Source organism: Amphibalanus amphitrite, unplaced genomic scaffold (assembly GCF_019059575.1).
Source record: "Amphibalanus amphitrite isolate SeventyFive unplaced genomic scaffold, NRLGWU_Aamphi_draft 001445F_arrow, whole genome shotgun sequence".
Lineage (NCBI taxonomy): Eukaryota > Metazoa > Arthropoda > Thecostraca > Balanomorpha > Balanidae > Amphibalanus > Amphibalanus amphitrite.
The window spans coordinates 122,431-141,060 of record NW_024882938.1 but is presented as its reverse complement, the minus strand read 5'-3'; the positions used below and the strand labels follow the sequence as shown (position 1 = coordinate 141,060).

At 49.2% G+C, this 18,630-nt stretch overlaps 3 protein-coding genes across 11 annotated transcripts in view; all 3 read left to right on the top strand.

Annotated features, from left to right (window-relative positions):
- The first annotated feature begins 342 nt into the window (after positions 1-342).
- LOC122373117 (methyl-CpG-binding domain protein 6-like) lies at positions 343-4,389 on the top strand. 4 transcript variants are annotated; one of them, XM_043350899.1, is made up of 5 exons: positions 343-522; positions 1,452-1,616; positions 2,339-2,479; positions 2,995-3,561; positions 3,886-4,389. In XM_043350899.1, exons 2-5 carry the CDS (start codon positions 1,472-1,474, stop codon positions 3,909-3,911), a joined length of 879 nt encoding a protein of 292 aa, XP_043206834.1. In that variant the 5' UTR covers positions 343-522; positions 1,452-1,471; the 3' UTR covers positions 3,912-4,389. The 4 variants fall into 4 exon arrangements, with proteins under 4 accessions (XP_043206834.1, XP_043206833.1, XP_043206832.1 ...); XM_043350898.1 differs by having other exon boundaries at positions 362-571; positions 1,434-1,616; XM_043350897.1 differs by having other exon boundaries at positions 363-571.
- Positions 4,390-5,028: 639 nt separating this feature from the next.
- On the top strand, positions 5,029-13,787 carry LOC122373116 (glutaminyl-peptide cyclotransferase-like). Of its 4 annotated transcripts, none has more exons than XM_043350895.1 (9): positions 5,029-5,280; positions 8,156-8,273; positions 8,791-8,952; positions 9,141-9,324; positions 9,723-9,805; positions 10,366-10,533; positions 10,947-11,169; positions 11,630-11,831; positions 12,151-13,787. In XM_043350895.1, the coding sequence occupies exons 2-8, from the start codon at positions 8,163-8,165 to the stop codon at positions 11,785-11,787; spliced, it is 1,089 nt and encodes a 362-aa protein (XP_043206830.1). In that variant the 5' UTR covers positions 5,029-5,280; positions 8,156-8,162; the 3' UTR covers positions 11,788-11,831; positions 12,151-13,787. The 4 variants fall into 4 exon arrangements, with proteins under 4 accessions (XP_043206830.1, XP_043206829.1, XP_043206831.1 ...); XM_043350894.1 differs by having other exon boundaries at positions 5,278-5,321; XM_043350896.1 differs by lacking the exon at positions 5,029-5,280 and adding an exon at positions 5,282-5,321 and having other exon boundaries at positions 8,774-8,952.
- A 712-nt stretch (positions 13,788-14,499) lies between these two features.
- The window catches only part of LOC122373115 (serum response factor homolog), a 38,047-nt gene continuing 33,916 nt past the window's right edge, over positions 14,500-18,630 (top strand). Inside the window, exon 1 of one of the 3 annotated variants that reach the window (XM_043350892.1) lies at positions 14,500-15,370. In XM_043350892.1, the coding sequence (XP_043206827.1) occupies positions 14,813-15,370 (558 nt within the window). In that variant the 5' untranslated portion in view covers positions 14,500-14,812. The remainder of the gene's footprint in view (positions 15,371-18,630) is intronic. The other 2 variants (XM_043350890.1, XR_006254981.1) reach the window with 2 other exon arrangements.

Below are 18,630 nucleotides of genomic sequence, written 5' to 3'. Positions count from 1 at the left end.
AATGTCATCGATATAGATTATAGCGGCACATAGGTATAATTGACACTGAGGCGTTACACCTTAGAACGGTCTAGAATCTAGACCGAAATGTGTAGTCCGCTGTCCGCCTTATGGTACGGAGCACCACTGAGACTGAGGGGCTGCCCATGCCTGTTTTTTTTTTTTAAGTTATCGTAGGAACAAATACGGAGGAAAAGGTTGCAGGGAGGTGGCAAAATTTCTGACTGCATTGACTACCGTGACTACATAGCAATTTACTTGCAACGAGTTAGTAGCGAAGCCTGCGCACCAATTTCATTATTTCTGTACTAGCTTCCTAATATATGTGGAGATTCCCAAAGCAGTACAAAAGTAAGCGATTTGATTGGTAAATATTGTGCTGTTGCTGCGTTTCTCGCGCGCTAGCGACGATCGCCGTTATTGATGAACATTTTCTGTTGCCTTCGTGGGCTACAAGTGTTCTCGGTTCGGGGTCGCTGTATTGTTGGAATTTGTTGGAATTTGGTTGGAATAAAGTACTAGGTAATTGAATTGTTATACATTTTGAAAAATGATGCCGTTGTTTTGATAGGTAGGTATTTCATATTTTTATTGGAAGGTGCCTATAACCTACTTGTAACTTCCACTTCGTCCCCAACATCAGCATAGCCATTTGTCAGCATCACAATTGCCGTTGTCATGGGATAACTACACATCTTCCTGTTTATAGCTTGTTGCATTAAATACTGCACTGCTTTAATTTATTTATTTGTTCAAAATTGTTTGATAGGCTTTAAAGTTGTCCCTTGAGCCAATGCAAAGGGAAAGGACAAACACCGCCACCTGCCGCAAGGCGCCAGGCACCAGTGCGTATTTTTACCTGTGTCATGATGATGGCTAGTGCTGGTTTTTTACCTTACCTTACCTTACCAATACAGAATTTCGAGGCCTATTAGGCCTATAGGGATCTGATCTCATCGAGCTCCTTACTAGAGACAGTCATGAATCTTGGGACGACGGTGAAAACAGGGCGCCTGGGGTGATTTGATCAAGGTTCGTGAAATTTACAGGTGACGTGTAGCATGTAGAAGGCCCACGGGGAGAATCTCCAAATGTTACGTGACTAATAAGCCCTCCCGCGCTCTGTTTTCACCGGCGTCCGAATCTTGGACTGGGATGTCAAAGGATGCATCACCCCAGTGAGAGTCGAGACAGGCTTTTTTGATTTGCTTATTCAGGTACTTGTTGATATACATAGGTAAAAAGGTTCATTTGTCTTTCATTCTGATAAGCTAGAATTATTGCTCACTACCTATTGCTTTGTAGATATTTTGGTTTGGACTTGACAAGTTTTTGAGTTTAAGTGGCTATAACTGCTAACTGCCATTTCTATGTTTGAGAGGAACAAATATTTTTTTGTTGTACTTACCAGTTTCTTCGGTGACCCAAAGCAGCTTCTTTGTTTCTGGTAGATGCTGTGGACGCAACCATCATGACGGCGCCAGCAGGGCCGGCGCGGCCCCAGACACCACTACTGCCTGCACCTTTTGCTGCTCTCTCCCCTCCTCTCTCGGAGCCAGACGTACCTCCTCTGGCTCAAAAGGCATCTGGTGGCCGACTCTCCTTCTTTGGCCGTGGTATGTATATCAATCAGCTGCTGTGCCTGTGCTGCTATCCCCAGCACACAAAGTTGCTGGATGACACACAATACTTGCTGGCACTCGTTGTTAGGGCAAATGACAATTTTTTAGATTGGTTGAGTGCCTCTGTGAAGCTGGAGCTACTGGTGATTTACCTGTATTTTCTCGATTTATAGAAGCTCAATTCAACTGATAAGTAGGTTTAGCACACAGCACTGATATTAGATTGTGTAACATTTTTTTCTTAATAGCCTTAGTCTGAATTGATGAATTGTTGGCACTGGGCCCAGGTGCCATGCTAAGTGGTGCATGTTGCGAATGGCACTTCCACCATGGACCCATCACCCTACCTTGCCTGTGCCGGTTCAGGGTGATAATTTTGATCAACAGTTGAATGTACTGCCAGCAAATGGCGACAAGGCTTTCCCGGGTCTAGTGTTGCCCTCTCTCGCCAGTTGCCAGCTGGCTGAATATGTATAGGAACGTGGTTCAAACGACGTGGCTGCTCTGGCTTTTAATTCGCCGCCACCGGATTACGAGACAGACGCCTTATTCATTAGACCACACATATAGGACATTCATGACGGGTTGTGCGGGTGGCTGTGACCATAGTCCATGTCTCACCGCGCTATACCGACAGGTCCCGGTCAGTTGTGTCCTGTCAACCGGACTGCGACCTTACCTCTCCCCAACCTCACCTCTGACTCCCCCTCCCCCAGACGGTGACGTGTTGCTGGAGCTGTCCCACTCGCCGGCGCAGCTGAGGGAGCGGCCCGCCCGCTGGGTGGCGCTGGCCAAAAAGCCGGCCTGGCCTACGGTGACGGTAACGGCCCCGCTCGGCGAGGTCCACGGTTTCCAGGGTAAGTACGACGGGACACGCACGATGCCTTTCATTCTGCGGCCTCTAGAGAAGAAAAATTTTATCTGGCAATGCTGCACAATGGACTATCTCTACATAACTATATTCGTCAATCAATTTTGTTATGATATCCGTTTACATACACCGTTTGTCGTGGACGTGTCTCGTTTGAAGCATTGTAACGACTGCCGTTCCGTTTTGGAGAATGAAACGTTATTACCGTTACATTGTCGCTACCTGCTACCCCAGCAGCTCTGTTTCCCCTCAGCAGTGTCCCGTCCCTTCTCACGGTGCTCTAGCCCCCCTCACGGTACATCGCACCCCTCTCAGCAGTATTCCATAGCCAGTTTTCCCCCTGCTCCGTTCCCTCCCGGTGCTGTGTTCCCCTCACGGTGCTCATTTCCGCTCACGGTGATCTATTTACCCTGTTACTGAGTTGTCCTATTTCCCTCTTAGCAGTGCTATGTTTACCCTCAGCGGTTCTCCGTCCCTCTCACATGCTCCGTTTTCCCCCAGCGGTGCTCCGCTCACCGCGCCGGTGGCGGCTGGCCGGACGGAAGCAGACGAACCCGGGCAGGAAGCCGGCGGGCGCGCTGTTCAGTGGCCGAAGGAGCCGGCGTCCGGCCGGTGACGGTCCGCCAGCCGTCTGCCCGCGCCGGCTGGGCCGCCGACCGTGCGGCGCCGCCCCTCCGGCTGTCACTCCCACCCCGGCCGGCTGCCCCGCCCGGCGTACTGACCGGCTGGCCGACGCCGTCCGCCGGCTCTCCCAGCGCGGCGCGCAGTCGGGTCCCGCCCCAGCGCCGGACCGGCACCCCCTGGTGCACGGTATCGACGCGCTGCTGGCGGGTCCCGAGCGGCTCGCAGCGCCCACACTGCCAACACCGCCGCCCCGGCCGGCGCGGCCCGATTACAGCGCTGTGTACCACCTGACCGAGCCGAGCGCCGCGCCGCCCTCACCGCTACTGCTGGCGCGGCTGGCCGGAGGAGGAGGAGCCCTTCGGTCTGTGACCGGGCGGCCGAGGCCGGCGCACGCGGCCTCCGGCCGGTGCTCCGCCGCGCTGGACTACAGCAGAACTATGGACGGTGAGTGCTGGATCAATGCAGTGGGGTATCAAATAGCGGTATGGGCAGATTACGCCGCTGGTCGCGAGGTCTGTTTATATTTACTCTGGAAAAACGTCCTTTACTCAAGTGGTGTGTGTCGTGTCTGTCCCACATGGGCGGGTGGGGACACGGGATTTATGGCCCAGGTCTTTTAGCGTTACGCCCATGAAACCGCTCGTGTCTTAGTTGGTCACATTCTTCGCAGTTTCTTGCCAACTTCTAAATTAAGGGAAAGTGTCACCAGTCAACTCCCGTCCTCCCTGCATTCCCGCCATGCTCACCGGTTGCTATCTTGTGTTTCAGAGCCGTTGAACCTATCGATGCGGTAGTGGGACCAGTGACTGTCTTCCAAGAACCAGCACCATTCTGCCCCTGTGTGTGCGTTCCCTGGACCAGCATAATCCAGCCCGAGTGGATGCACTTCGTGGACCAGCAATATTATGCCATTATGGCTGTGGACCAACAACTGAGTGCTTAGTCGATGGACCTTTGCCGTCCACCGTGTACGAACAAAATCTCATGGCGACTTTTATGTGCGACTTGCGGATGCAAGCCAGCGGCGACTGGCGACCGTGGAGGCATTAACGACAGAAAGTGCCTTCCGATGTCCTATCGTAGGTCATACGTTTTCATACATTTATTCATACGTTTATAATATCAGTGACGTGCCAAACACAGTGTACACACACGCTGCTCATGTGGATATTTGTTTATGTTTGTGTTTATCTTGTATTTGTGTTTCTAGAGCTCCCTAGCGCTGCCACATCTTGCACTGTTAACTTGCAAATATATAAAGACAATGCTGAATTCCTGACTGATGAGTCGTCAAAGTTATTCGATAGAAGGCTGGATGCGCGATGGGAGTCGATCAGTGGTCTGGTACGCAGTGCTCCACTCCTGTAGCAGACTGAATACAGAGTGGAAATCGACGGGAACGGGCCCTACAGGACATCGTGCCTCTTGGCTCTTGTCCCCATAACACGAAGATGAATAACTGCAAAACGTAGGTTATTGGCGTGATAAGTTTGGTAGAAGTTTAAGAGCTTTTGTTAGGGGATAATAATTTGGAATAATCGGACACGTCTTTATTTCTATGATCGGACAGCATTTGCGCTAGGGGATAGGAAGTCATTTATTCACATGACGTAGTTGGCCTGGAGAGTGGATGGGGTCAAATGACGTCACTGGGGAATGGGACGAAGGCGCCGATTGCGCCGCCGTATATTAGCACTAAGGGCCTGTTCCAGCGCCTCCAGAAACCTCCAGAAAGCTCCAGAAAGCTCTAGAATCCTCCAGAGAGCGTTCCAGCGCCTCCAGAAAGCTCCAGAAAGCTCTCGCCAAAGCTCCAGAAACCTCCAGTAGCCTCCAGAGAGTTGAGAGGTCCAAATTTCTCTGGAGGCTCTGGTCTACAATTATGGTGCACATGTGACAATCACGAATGTAGACAAAGGACATTTGACTGATTATTTTACAACTTGAATGTAAAGAAAATTACATTGCTATAATTTTATTTATCTTTTTAACTAAAATTGAAAACAAATTTTGCGTTTCAAGAGAGAACAAACGTCATTCTTTTGGTATCTATGACGCCAATCTCCAGAAATCTCCAGATTGCGTTCCAGCGCCTCCAGTAAAACCTCTGGTAGAGCCTCCAGTCAAGAATTTCTTCTGGAGGCGCTGGAACAGGCCCTTAGTTAGGTGGGTGGTAATTTTGTTGTCTCCACATTTTGTCATTTTATGTGAGTTCTTTCATGGGGAATTTAATTGTTTGAGGCAGGAAAGGTTACATAATCATCCCATTTGTATCCTTCTCGCATTATTCTCCATTGTCATTGTATCCTCATCCTGGCATGTGTTGACAAAAATATCCAACTTCAGTAGGCGGAACTATGGTCATGAGTACCCAAATATAGGAACGTTCCCATTTTTGGGAACGGAGTTCCCAAATATGGGAACGGGCGTTCCCATTTATGGGAACGGAAGGTAATTTTTCGGCCGTTCGCCCACTAAAACTCATAAGTGCATCACGTATCAAAAAAGTGCACGCTAATTTAAGTATCTACTAAGTCTCTATAAAATTATCTTTAATCTGACCGTTGCACAAGGAAATTGACCGTCGAATGATATTTTTAATGATTTTTTGAAATGACGGAATGGTGAAAACATGGGTTATACTACATTTAACTTGCAATTTTAAGGAAAATGAAGCGTTTTTTACATTTTGAGGTCAAGTATAATAATTTTCGCCTGGTTATGAAGTTTCATACTAGCGACACCAGATGCTGACATATGCAAGCGAACACGCGGACAGTCCGGGGGTAATATTGGTGACATTGGTGTCGGGGCGCACGACCGCATGGAACGTCAGTGATTTTACCGAACTACTGTTGTAAACTCAGTTTCAGTGGTTTAAAATTATTCAGCTGTATTATATCATCCCAGATAGACATATTTTATTTGGATGCTAGCTGTTTAGAGTTGTTTTATAAGGAGCGTCATGAGCGTGGTTTTTGTCTTCCGTGTTTCTAAGCGTGATCGTTTTGGGGGAATTTCTCTTATATAGGTCGCTCTGTGTGGCTTATTTATAATTTTTATGCTGATTTCGATCATTCCTCGTGCCCATCCTACCAGGACTTTTGCCACTTACACTCATCAAGAAAGGAAAAAACTAGATTTTCATTGGGACTAGGTGTTTTGAGGGTGTAACATCTTCAGCGTTCCCATTTTTGGATACTTCCTTGTGCTCGTCAACTATCGGTGATAAACAGACAGGTGCTTGACATGTCTCCACCCTCGGCGCGGACGGTGGATATAGGCATGGAAGACCTTGTTGAACATCGCTGAGCGTTGTGAATTACGTAATCCTGCAGAGGGGGGCGTGCCCGCTGCGAGATCGACGGGAATAAAAGCGCAGAAGACCGGGCGAAACATGCGACGGTCTTGCCGGAAGGGTCATCTGATGATTGTTGCGTTAACAATAATTTGCGGCGTTGGACGTGATGCTTGTTAATGAAAAGAGCCCCTGAAAGGCGTCGGTGAAATCGTTCCCAATTTTGGGTACGCCGTTCCCATAATAAGGAACGCTTGCAGCGCCAGTGTACGAGAGCGTTCCCAAATTTGGGCTCGCGGCCCGGATGATGGACTGCTTTAGAAATAGGGGAACGATTTGAAACTACGATGGGCCTTACAATATCAAACTCTTTCCCAACAATATTGAGACAAATATCAGGTGGTTCACGATCGTTTTATATTTTTTGGACGTCATTTAACGGTTCTTTTTCTTGTTTTAAATAATGCCTACATGGCGTTCCCATATTTGGGTTTATCGTTCCCAAATATGGGAACGAAAATGCGTTCCCGAAAATGGGTACGCTTGACCATAGTTCCGCCTACTGACTTTGACTTGAGTGGGTTGGTCACACTTCACTGTCACAGAAACTCTGAGTCAAATTATTATTTTTGGTTTTTCTGTTTTGTCTTGCACACTTAGGGTATGATTGAGTAAATTTTGTAGTGTAAGGGCTCTTAGATTATTTTCCTTGGATGTTTTTTATTTTCTTAGAAAATTTGCTCAATGATTCTAGGTTGACTCGTACTGCAAGGAAAGCATTTGATTGGTATTTGATTGATAAATTATAAGTTAGATTATGTTTTGTTATATATTTAACTGTGAAAAGACAATTGTTGCGCACATGAGACGTAGATATTGATATGGCAGCTCGGGTGACGTCTGCTAAGAGAGTTCCAAAACTTGTAGGGATGATCACCTTGCCAATTGCATTAATATCTTTTATCAATTAAATCCTCCTCCACAACAGTTAAGTTGTATCTTTTTAGGCCTGAATGACACTCATGACCTGTATGGTATATTTCTTCAATTTCACATCCTTTTCACACATTTTTTACTAGTTGGATCATAGCATAAAACATGCAATTGCATGCAACTATCTGCCTCAGGGTATTGAGTTGACCAAGGCTTATATAAACCATTGACATTGGCTTTAATGGAAGCCAATGACAACCTAAGTCATTGGCTTCCATTACAATATCAATTGTCAACCAATGTCCAATTTTAGGTAGCCAATGTCAACCTAAGCCAAATTGCCAAGCTTGCCAATGCTTCCATGGGAACTGAAGCACAAGTACCTGGTAGTGGAGCAAAGTGTTGTGTCCCAAAATAGGGCTCATGCCCGCTGCCGCATGCGTGATGCAGCTGTGAGCTGCTGCATCTGTACATAAATGAAAATGGGTGGGTCACTTAGTCTTTTGTCCTCTGACACCACAATCTCATCAGGCCACAAGTGGCTGGGTCACTTGCTTCAGTTGCTTGACCCTCAGTCTGGTTCTGGAGTCTGCCATCCATATTATGGGGTCACACAGCCTGATCTTTTATTGTCAAAGGCTCAAAGCTTGTGCACATGTGTTGTATACGTGCTGCTCTGATCTCAGAGCACAAGGTTTCATATCCTAATCCATTACACACAAGGAAGAAGTGGTATTCATGTGTGTGAGATTTGCCAACTGTGCAGAACTTTTGCATCAGCATTGTTTTTTTTTTTTTTTGCTGTTTCAGCTGCAGGATGGGTACACTGATGGCTCCAGCTCTGCTGACAGTATGCACCTTCTGGTGCCTGCTGAGCACCTACATTGTGTCAGCCAGCTCAGCCAGTTCCACTGGGAAACTCAAACAGGTACCTAAGTTACTACCTACTGAACAACACCCTGTCATCAGTTATCAGTCCAGTGTCTGCTAGTTTCAACTAGGGCCTTGGTTTCAACAAGTCAAGTCTAGTTTCATCAAAATGTGTCCATAATCATAGATTGCTGGGCACACAATAATATTAAAGGTTTTCTTTCAATTTCAGATACCTAGAATACGCCATTGAACTTCAAGCCTCAAGAAGGCTGTAGGAAGGCTGCTGGGGACCCTGCCTTGTAGTCCTAGTATCATGACCTGAAAGTCATGTGATGGCAGGGTGCCTGGTTCAGTCTTAGGCTCCATCAACAGATCTTAGCTAAATATGGCACATACCCAACACAGTTGTAATCAAGTAAGATGTCACCCATATGTTATCAATTCAATCATATTATGGTCATTTATATTTTATGGTTCCAAGTATCCAGCCCTCAGTCAGCCCCCAGTTCCAGTACTGCTAGCTTCTTAACATAATCAGTTATGGTTTGCTCACAGTATTTTGTTTCCTGTAGGACAAGTACCAGCCACAGCATCTAGAGAAGTTTGGTCTGCTGGAGACCGTGGCTCTGCTTGATCAGCAATTGGACCTGGAGGCCCAGCTGTGGTCTGGCCTGCTGGATCCCATGATGGTGGCTCGGTACATAGGCACAAAACAGCATGAAGATGTCAGACAGGTGAGCAGTCTTGAGCTGCTTCAGTTGTGCTTAGCAGTCACCAAGCTTGCACAGATAATTGGATGATTTAGTAGCTAGTGCAGCCCATTACGTAATTGCATTTATTGCTTGCAGCGTAACTTGTCTCATGTCAGAAACGCTGCATAGAGGTCCAAGTCTGACAGTGACTCAGCTGTGACACCCCGCAGCACATAATACACACGCTGACCACCCTCGGCTGGACGGTGGACGAGGACCGGCCGTTTGAGATGAAGACGCCGCGAGGAGCGATGAACTTCACCAACGTGGTGGCCACGCACGACCCGTCGGCGCCGCGCCGGCTGGTGCTGGCCTGTCACTACGACTCCATCTACGGACGGGACACGTTCATCGGTCAGTGACACCGCGGGGTCGGGGGTGAGCGGCAGGGACAATGAGACGAAACAGGGACTGTATTGTGGTGGGGAAAAGAATTAGGCTATTGGGGGGGGGGGGTGGAGGTGGGGGGTGTAGCTGCAGCCCAATTGGCGATGAAAAGGGACGATGCCTGGTGGAAGGTCGCGACAACGGACCATGTCAGCGGTCTTTTGCTGAGGCTGGATTTCTGAGGCTGAAACTTAAATCGGTTCAGTGGAAAGACCTGTGTTGGCTAAGTACATACCTCTCCTGTTTTGTACACACTGCTAAACCTAAACAGTAACAACTGACAAATGCCTGCGTTGGTCGTGTTTATTTTATATTAGGTGTTATCCCCGTTTTAACGTTCTAACAGACCTTTCTCTCCGTTGCAGCGGCCACCGATTCTGCCGTGCCGTGCGCCATGATGCTCTACATGGCCACGCTGATTACAAATCGCTACCTGGACCCTATGAAGGTTAGTCGAGTGTCAGCCATTCAGTAGGGTAGTCAGCGAGCCGTCTGGTTCGCTAGCGGGTCAATCGATGACGAAACTGTCATGTGTGCCCGCATTCAGGGCCGTTTGGAACTGGCACTCCTGGTGCTCTTTCATTACTGGCAGTACTATCGTGACTCTCCTTAGTGTCGCTCTGACCTTCCACTGTATTGTTACTTGACTGTAGTACGGCATTTTATAAGAACTATTCTATTTACGGCATTTGGTAACATTGACAGTGATAACAGTGCCGACAAACAGTAATCCGAGTCGACAAAATGATTCTTTGGAGTTTGGACTGTCAGCATACGATGGACTGAAATGCGTGAAAACCATCCTGCATTTAATAGCCGCTTTCTGCAGCTTAACTTCAGCCAGTGCTGCCATATCCATTCCACGGCGTTTATAAGATTGAGCCCCGGGTGTCTCATTGCCGGTGATACTGACTTTGTGTCTGTACTTAGGGCCGGTCTGAGTTGTCTATGTCTTTGTATATGTCCTGGGCCGGTCGGAGCTGACACTGTCTGCGTCTCTCTGCTCAGGGCCGGTCGGAGCTGACGCTGCAGTTGCTCTTCCTGGACGGTGAGGAGGCCATTGTCCACTGGACCGACACCGACTCGATATACGGCGCGCGTCACCTGGCCTCGGAGCTGGCACAGAGTGTCTACCAGCGGACCGGGGACACCGTCATCAACGACATCGACCGCATAGTAAGGCCGACTGCATAGTAAGGCCGACCACAGAGTGAGGCCGACCGCATAGTAAGGCTGACCACAGAGTGAGGCCGACCGCAAAGAACCAACCGCCTAGCAAATGTTTAGCGAATGCTTAGCAAAGGCTTACCGCACAGAAGGCTGCATCGCCGCGTCCTGCCACATCTCTCCAATTTTACGAGCCCGTATGCGTAGTTTTGACGAGCATTATTAGTGTGCATTTACAACCCGCATCAGGATAAAAAATGATAACGATATTATGCAGCTGACATGCCCGCTGCTGATATATTTTTAAGCTAGCATATTTTTTATTCCGCTTCCGTCTGACCGCCCGCGGGGTGTTTCTGTGTGCGCATCACAGGACTGTAAGAGCCACTGTCGTCTGACCAGCCCCCGTGTGTGTGCCTCAGGACTGTTTTGTGCTGCTGGACCTGCTGGGTGCCGCGCTGCCGTCCATCAGTAACTACCAGCCGAGCTCTCGGGACGAGTTCCGACACCTGGTCTCGGCCGAAGAGCGGCTCGCCAAGGCCGGCCTGCTGCCCGACCTGCCGTCCGTGTTCCACTACCGGGACAGCTGGGGCGCCTGGGGAGCGCCGCGCATCAGCGACGACCACCTGCCCTTCCTGCGGCGCGGTCAGTTAACAGGGAACCGCCATTGAGTTGGTCATTGTAATAAGCAATTTGCAAAAGCAACAAGCAAATCAACCTCGTAGTTATTTGGTATTATTTTTATTGATTCTCGGGAAGAAAGTTTTGATAAAAATGGAAATCATTATAAGCTGGAATATCGGGATTTGATAGAACATATTCGTTTTCTGGTCCAGAATGATTGTTATGATCCGTATTGCGTTCATCACAGATCATGCTCTGGCATTTTCCTGCTCGCATCACTTTCGGTCCCGTCCCTCCTGCTACCTCTTAAGGCCAAGGTCGCCACCTGTGAAAGGTCTCCGCATGGAACCTGTGAGGACTCTCCCAGCTGATGCCTGTGAAGGTGTTCCGCCTGATGTCTGTGAGGGCTCTTCACCCTACCCCGCCCACTCTTCCACAGGTGTAAAGGTTCTCCAGTCCTGACATCGCCCTTCTCCCACAGGTGTGAAGATTCTCCACCTGATACCGCACCCGTTCCCGAAGGTGTGGCACGACGACTCCGATAACGGCTGGGCCATTGATTTCCCCACGGTGCAGCGCATCAACCGGATACTGCGTGTCTTCGTCGCGGAGTACCTGGGCGTCGCCACGTATCTGTAGTCGAAACGCACCGGCCGCCGGCTGCGACGGTCTTCCTATGGACGGTAAGAGATATTGGGATTCGGATCATTTCAGGCAATAGGCAGGACATGTGCTTGTACGTGTGAGTGTGTGAATTAACATTGGGACTTTGGGCTAGCCGAATTGTCGAGTTTCATCATTACTAGACGCTGTCTCCGTTTTTGTTTATCTCGTCATTCTTCTGACTTTTTCCCTACCCCTGAGAAAGCCTATGTCTTCTCCTGTCCTATGATAACTACTTACTCTCACTCTGCTAGTAAATGTTTCCGACTCTGACACTGTCTCCGTCCATTGCTCCGACCAAGGCTGGCTGCGATGCTGACTATCCGCCGTGTTCCGCAGATCCCTAACGCCTCTCCGTGACCATCGGTGGCCTTCCCTGCCTCGAGAGCCAGCCAATCAGAAGCCAAGCTGTCCGACGCGTCGGCGAATCGGCGACGCCCGCTGTCGGTGCCTCAGTTTTCGGCCAATCAGAAGTCCCGCCGTCCGCCGTGCCAGCGACTTTGTACCGCAGCCAATGGAGTTTGCCTTCGTGTGGGTCTTTGTGAGTGTCATGGTTGTCTCAGATCAGTGTCATTTTGTAACGATAAGTTTTCTGTGAAAAATCATGCGACCTGTGTAAAAGACTAGTTAACTAGGTTGTGATGCTACTTAATTATAGCGTATATAGCGTACTTAATTATAGCGTATTTTGTGTGTGGTGATAATATGTGATAGTTTACTATGCAAAGCTTAGGTGCTCATCGTCGCAGTGTTTCTGGGTAACGCTAACTGGTTATCGGTGAACGACGTGTGTATGCTGCGTGGCAATGCTCTGCTAGGATGCAGCGTTATGTACAACGCATCTAACTATGGCTCAAAAGAAAGGATGCCTCAAAGGCCAGGCTCACCTCGTAATAGTTTTGTAATTGCAGAGATATCGAGATATCGACTGAGATGTAAACGTTCAGGTAGATGTTTCTAAATTTTCTTAAAAGTCCGCCTAAATTAGCATGAATGGCTCTGCCTTGCGCTCTATTTATCGCCTTCTCGTATGCTGGCAATAGCAGAGCTTTATTTACGCAAAATCCTAGCTAAAATAATATTTTTTTCTTAGCGAATGGAGTATCCTCATTTTCATGACGTCAGATTATCGAACAAGGTTTTCTATATCGAAGTCATGACTAGCATAAGCAGTGTAAGCTGTTAAGAAATAATGACATGTTTGCTTGGGTGTGAAGCTGTTCTTCAAGTGACCTGCAGTGTGGTTTCTCATAGAAGTTGTGCAGTGGCTAGCTCATATCGCAATTAACGGTTTTATGAAGCTATAGCTTGTCACTTTAAGCTATGCAACGTTGCTGGCCTTCTAAAGCCGTTTGATACAACTGCCTTTGTCGGCTTGTGTGGTGTATGCTTCAAAAGCGAGTTATTTCGCGGTGTGCATGGTGTAAGTTAGGGGCAGGGCTGCGGAGTCGATGGATTTTCGGCGACTCCGACTCCGGCTTTAAAAAACCAGCTCCGACTCCGACTCCGACTCCGGGCAGAATTGTCGACTCCGACCGACTCCAACTCCCGACTCCGACAGACTCCGCAGACCTAGCAGGGCTGCGGAGTCGACAGATTTTCGGTGACTCCGACTCCGACTCCGGCTCGGGTTTCTAAAATCGACTCCGACTCCGACTCCGGTCACAACTTCGACTCCGACCGACTCCGACTCCGACTCCGCAGCCCTGGTTAGGGGGCTTTAGTGTGTCCTTGTCACCCACTGCTGCCCAAAGCAATTCGGCGAATGCCTTCGCACGGAGTCGGCAGGAGAGCTGCAGACCGAATCGAGCCGTTCTCTCGGCACACAGGGGTTCGTGCTGCTGCCTGTATAGGGTTTGTCGCATGCTACAGTGAATTGTGCAATGTGCAAGCTTGTGGTCACTCGATCATGCGTGTGCAGACGTAAATAAGTAAGTGTTTCTACATTTAATAAAGCCAACAGTGTTGTATAAACATTCGGCTTTGTTTAGTGAGCTCGATGGGAGGAATGGAGTCGAGATCCAGCCCTACTTAGTACTTGCTGTTACCATACTGAGTCAAAGGCTCTGGAGAACGTGTCATACAAGGGACTCTCGTAGGCGGTTCGCTGTGTCCTTTTCGTGAACACTCAACAAAACGGATAACTGGAAATGATAAGGTAACTATACTCTAACTATAAGGCAAGACGCTACCATGAAAAGGGTAATGGGATGCATCCTCTCACTTGAGTTCAAACAACAATCTAGTCTGTTTTAACAACGTTATCGATGGCTAATGGAAGGTCGATTCTTCAGTGGAATAAGCCCGTTGGGGCCCGTGGCATGTTACAAAGACTTGGCAAATCCTATTGCCAAAGGCCGTACATAGGTGCCTATCTCTGTTGCAGGTGGCGCTCGAAATTAGCCTATAGATGTCGCTAGAGACTACTTGTGTGGTAAAGCAGACGTGTCTGGCCAGTTCCAGCAACAATGGGCCTGGTCATACAGCCTGAATGAATTTGTTTAATCAACAAATTTGTTGTATAGTGATACAAAAGCGTCGCGGATCTCCGCTTCATTTCAGGCTTGTGCTGGTTCTTCCAGATGGCAGGGATCGCCAGATCAGCTGTTCGTGGGCGTGGCCTAGGTTTTGCGTCATTACGTCATAGGGGCGGTAACTTTCTTGGAAAATGATGCACACTATTTCTGCAACAGAAAGTAAAAAAAGCTCAGGACCTCATTGAAAATACCTTATCGATAATGCAGATAGTTTTGATCTGATTTTTAGAGCTGTGAGCTCTGTAAATCTGTTTTCAAACTAGGAACTATATTTATTCGTGCTGAGAAATCTTCCGCGCTGACTCCGCACTTTCCTTATTTGTAAAAGTGGGCAGGGCGTGGACATGTGCGAAATTGGGGGTTGTTTATTTTGCTAAATGGCGGCTCATTCGTAATGTGGATAGGAATAGTAGGTGTTAGAAACGACAGTGATTTTATTAATTGCGCTGACAATTGTGAGTGAGATGGAAAATCCCGGGAGTGACGCTGGACAAGACCCTGGAGCACAGCACGAACAATTTGGGTCGTTCCGTGGTGTTGGAGGAATTGATGCTTACTGTGGAAATTTACCCTCTTCCAGTGCTGCTTGTGTGCCAGGCCTTTTACGGCTTTCCCAGGCAACGTCTGCCAGTGGAGTCGCTGTGCCAACATACAGTGAAATGCACTCTGCTGACCCACTACAAAACATTGGTGATGCTCAAGCTCAATCTCTTCACCAGCATCAGCATCAGCATGATTATGATCAACATGGTGAGCTTCTCGGGAAAGCCCACCATGTAGCATCTTTCTCAGATGCGAGGCACAATGAAATGACATCTGACGAAGATGGCTCAATGTCTGGAAAATTTTCCTTACCTCAAGCACTGTCGTCTCCATCACAATCGGGACAGCCAGCCGCAGGGCTGTCTCCACAGACTGCAAAGAAAACAAAAGGACGTGTGAAGATAAAGATGGAGTATATTGACAACAAACTAAGAAGATACACCACATTCTCCAAGAGGAAAACTGGGATCATGAAAAAGGTAGGCAATAAAGTGCTTGATTTCCTCTGAAGGGATGAATTCTTCATCCTCATAGTTGCAACATCCTATGATTGCAATGTTTATGTTCATTTCAATTTGTTCATCAATTAGCTTGAATTGCTAAGGTAACATCTTTTAATGTTTGCCTTGGCTTGGCTGTATTCTACTTGTGTGTATTTTCATGTTTAAACCAATATGACTGGCTGATTTGTGACATGACCATTCCTTGAAGCAGCACACTGGACCTGTCCATGCTTTGTGCAGGAGCTCCATTCCCTCATTGAACCAAGGCTGGCTGTGGTAGTCTTGTTGGTAGGGTAAGGGCTGGGGTGTACCCTGGGCATGGATGAAGGAATCCATGCCCTGGCTGTACAGCCTGGGTTCTTATCTTGGAGTAGGCCTCTGACCCCAGACTGCAAAGCTTAACAGCAGAGTTGACAAACTGTACCAACCAGGGGGACATTGCTGCACCAACCAGGCTGAAAATACACACCAGACCAGCCCTCATCATTCATCAAACAAGGCCTGGAATGTGTGTGACAGAGCATAAGAGCTGCATTTTGGAAAATGGGAAGGGAAAATAGTCAGATAGGTGTATTGCTGGCTAGCACTGCTGTGTAGCAATACATACTTACCTTGCTGCTGTGGAATAGCAGGTATAGCAACTGAGTAACCTCAGTTCAGCATGGTAACATGAGAATTGAGAGGACAAGCACTGCTTCACACAAAAGCCATGATACACCTGGTCTATAGAGCAGCACGAGGATCGGCGCCGGCGGGTCGACACCGCACCACGAGATGCCGTCGACATTGCCCTTCTTTTATTTATAAGGCTAGATGACGATGTCATTGTTGTCTCCCTCCGGTCTAATGGTGTAGCCAATCGGCTCTTGAGGGAGAAAAAGGCGACTCCCAGGACCCCCTCCCCCCTTCCCCCACCGCGTGGTCGCTGCGTACTTCCTCTTATGTCAGGTGTATTGTGTCCAGCTTTCGGAATCAAGGGTACCGGCAGTTCGCTTCAGCATGACATGTGCCAGGGTGTCCGCCTCCTCTCCGCAGAGCCTGCACCGAGCCGTTGTGCATCTCTTGTCCTGGCACCCGGTGCAGGTGGTTGAGGGCCTATAGCAGAGCTGGACCAGGTGTTAGTTGGACAAGGACTAGTGACTAGCGCGGATCTAGTACCTACACATCGACGGTGCTCGACCATTGTCCTCCCGGGATCGGGAGACGAGAGGAAGAGAGACGGGGCCCACCAGTTGTCGGTATCAACCGCGTGACCAGACCGCTATCGTTCTCATGCGCGCCAGCTATGCCGCCGCCCTCTGGATGGTCCTGACGTCGCACTCTGGTTTCTTGGTAATGTGTGGAGGCGTCGCCGCCAGGGTACCCGCCCATTCGTTTCCAAGGAGTCCTCAATGCAGTGGGACCCATTGGAGGTGAACGCGTCGTCCGCAGGGCTCTTGAGAGATTGACTCCGAGCTGCGGCTTCTGCGCCGTCTGTCCCTCGCGGAGGCGCGTGAGCGCCATCATAGAGTCTGTGCATAAGCTGATCGGCTCTCCATGGTGCGTTGGGTTGTCGACTAGGCCTAATCTCCAACTGTTTTGAGCGCGATCAGCTCCGCTCTGTAGCTCTAGCAGAGGCTGCCGGCAGCGGTGTGGACTATGCCCTTCGGTCTCTATGAGCGCGCCCCCTCCTCCATCGATGATGCTTCCAGAGGCCCAGCTCGAATGATTAGCACGAATGTTTCAACGGACGGATTGACAGTCGGAGCCCACGCCAAGCATTGCTTGATGCGTACCTACCTACATCTTGGCCCGTACCGTCCAATAGCGGTCGGGCGAGGCCTTGTATTCGAGATTATTTGGATGCCAACCGTTGACCATCTCCTCGAATGTACAGGGTACAGTACAGGGTCCGGCATAAGTTGTGTCCTCTCAAAAGATGTGCTCTCTTAGTTGCCATATAAGAGGCGGCTATTCCTTTTAGCGCCCAGTGTATTGCTCACGAATAGGGAGTTACGCACGAACACAGTTTGACATGCTGGCAGACAGGTTGTGCGGCACAGACGGCTTGATATTCGACTTTGCCCGTTAAAGCTGTAACGGGAAGGCGTTGAGGCTGGCCGCCGGCTTCTGTTTGTCCAGACGATAGCCGTGCCGGATGATAGCCCAAAATTCCTCAATCAGGATTAGGTCCGGATGTCCGGATGGTAGCCGGCTAACATGTCCTTCCTTCAGGAGTCCGGCATGTTCGATTCGCACCACCGCTGGGCCTTGGCAGAGCGATGAGCCGGCGCACCGTCCTGAAAGAAAATGCATGTCATTGTAGACCTTCCATCGACCATGCGTCGACTCAGAAGTGAGCCGCTGGGGGCTCTTGTAGGTACTGAGCCTCAGAAAGCTCTTCCAATAGCATCTCACGCCTCACGGTCCTGTCTGAAGATGGAATAGCCCCTGCGCGTAAGCCACTTGGACGATATTGTCGCCAACTGGCCCCTCTTCCCGGCCGGCTCTTTCAATGCGATATCTTTCACGGTCGAAATGCTGGACGAACGCCCAAACTGGAACGATCAGCAACGCTGCCAACAGCCGCATGCTTGTCCCACCAATGCCGAGTGTGCAGGATCAGCAATGGCATGCTGTGTCATTTCGGCCTGGAGCATGCCTACTGTCTGGTTCAGCTCCACAAGATAAAATTTCAGACCTTCATTTTACGACGCGGCCGTTTGGGTGGACACTGGACAATCAGTGCGAAACTGGCCGTAGCTCGGTGATCCGTGACCCGAGATCCGTTCGCCACTTCACGTCCCGCGGCCAAGGACCGTGCAATGCAGGGGTGCGGCCAAAGCCGTTATCTGTATAGGGGCAGAGACGATTAGGGACTGGAAAGCGTTGTCATAGATAGAGGACAGAACTTTTGCCGGACCCTGTAGTGTCATATGTCGAGCGGCGGAACGGCTCGATCGCAGGCCGGCACTACCGCGCCAGAGGTATGTTTTACCAAGCTGGCTACGGGAGGGAGCTACATTTCAGTTCGACTCTGACCTGCTTAGCTCTGTCCTGCTTCGGCTTCGCTGGATACATTCTTCTGAACTGCTGGACCTGATGAATCAGAAAAGTTTTGCAGGTTCATTATGGCGAGCAGCAGAGTGAAAGAGACTCGTCATTAGTGTGTCATGAATGAAGCATCCCACAAATTAAATCCGCGCCCTAGTAGTGTTCTCAACCAACTTCACCATGGGGGGGGTATTTGGCCACAA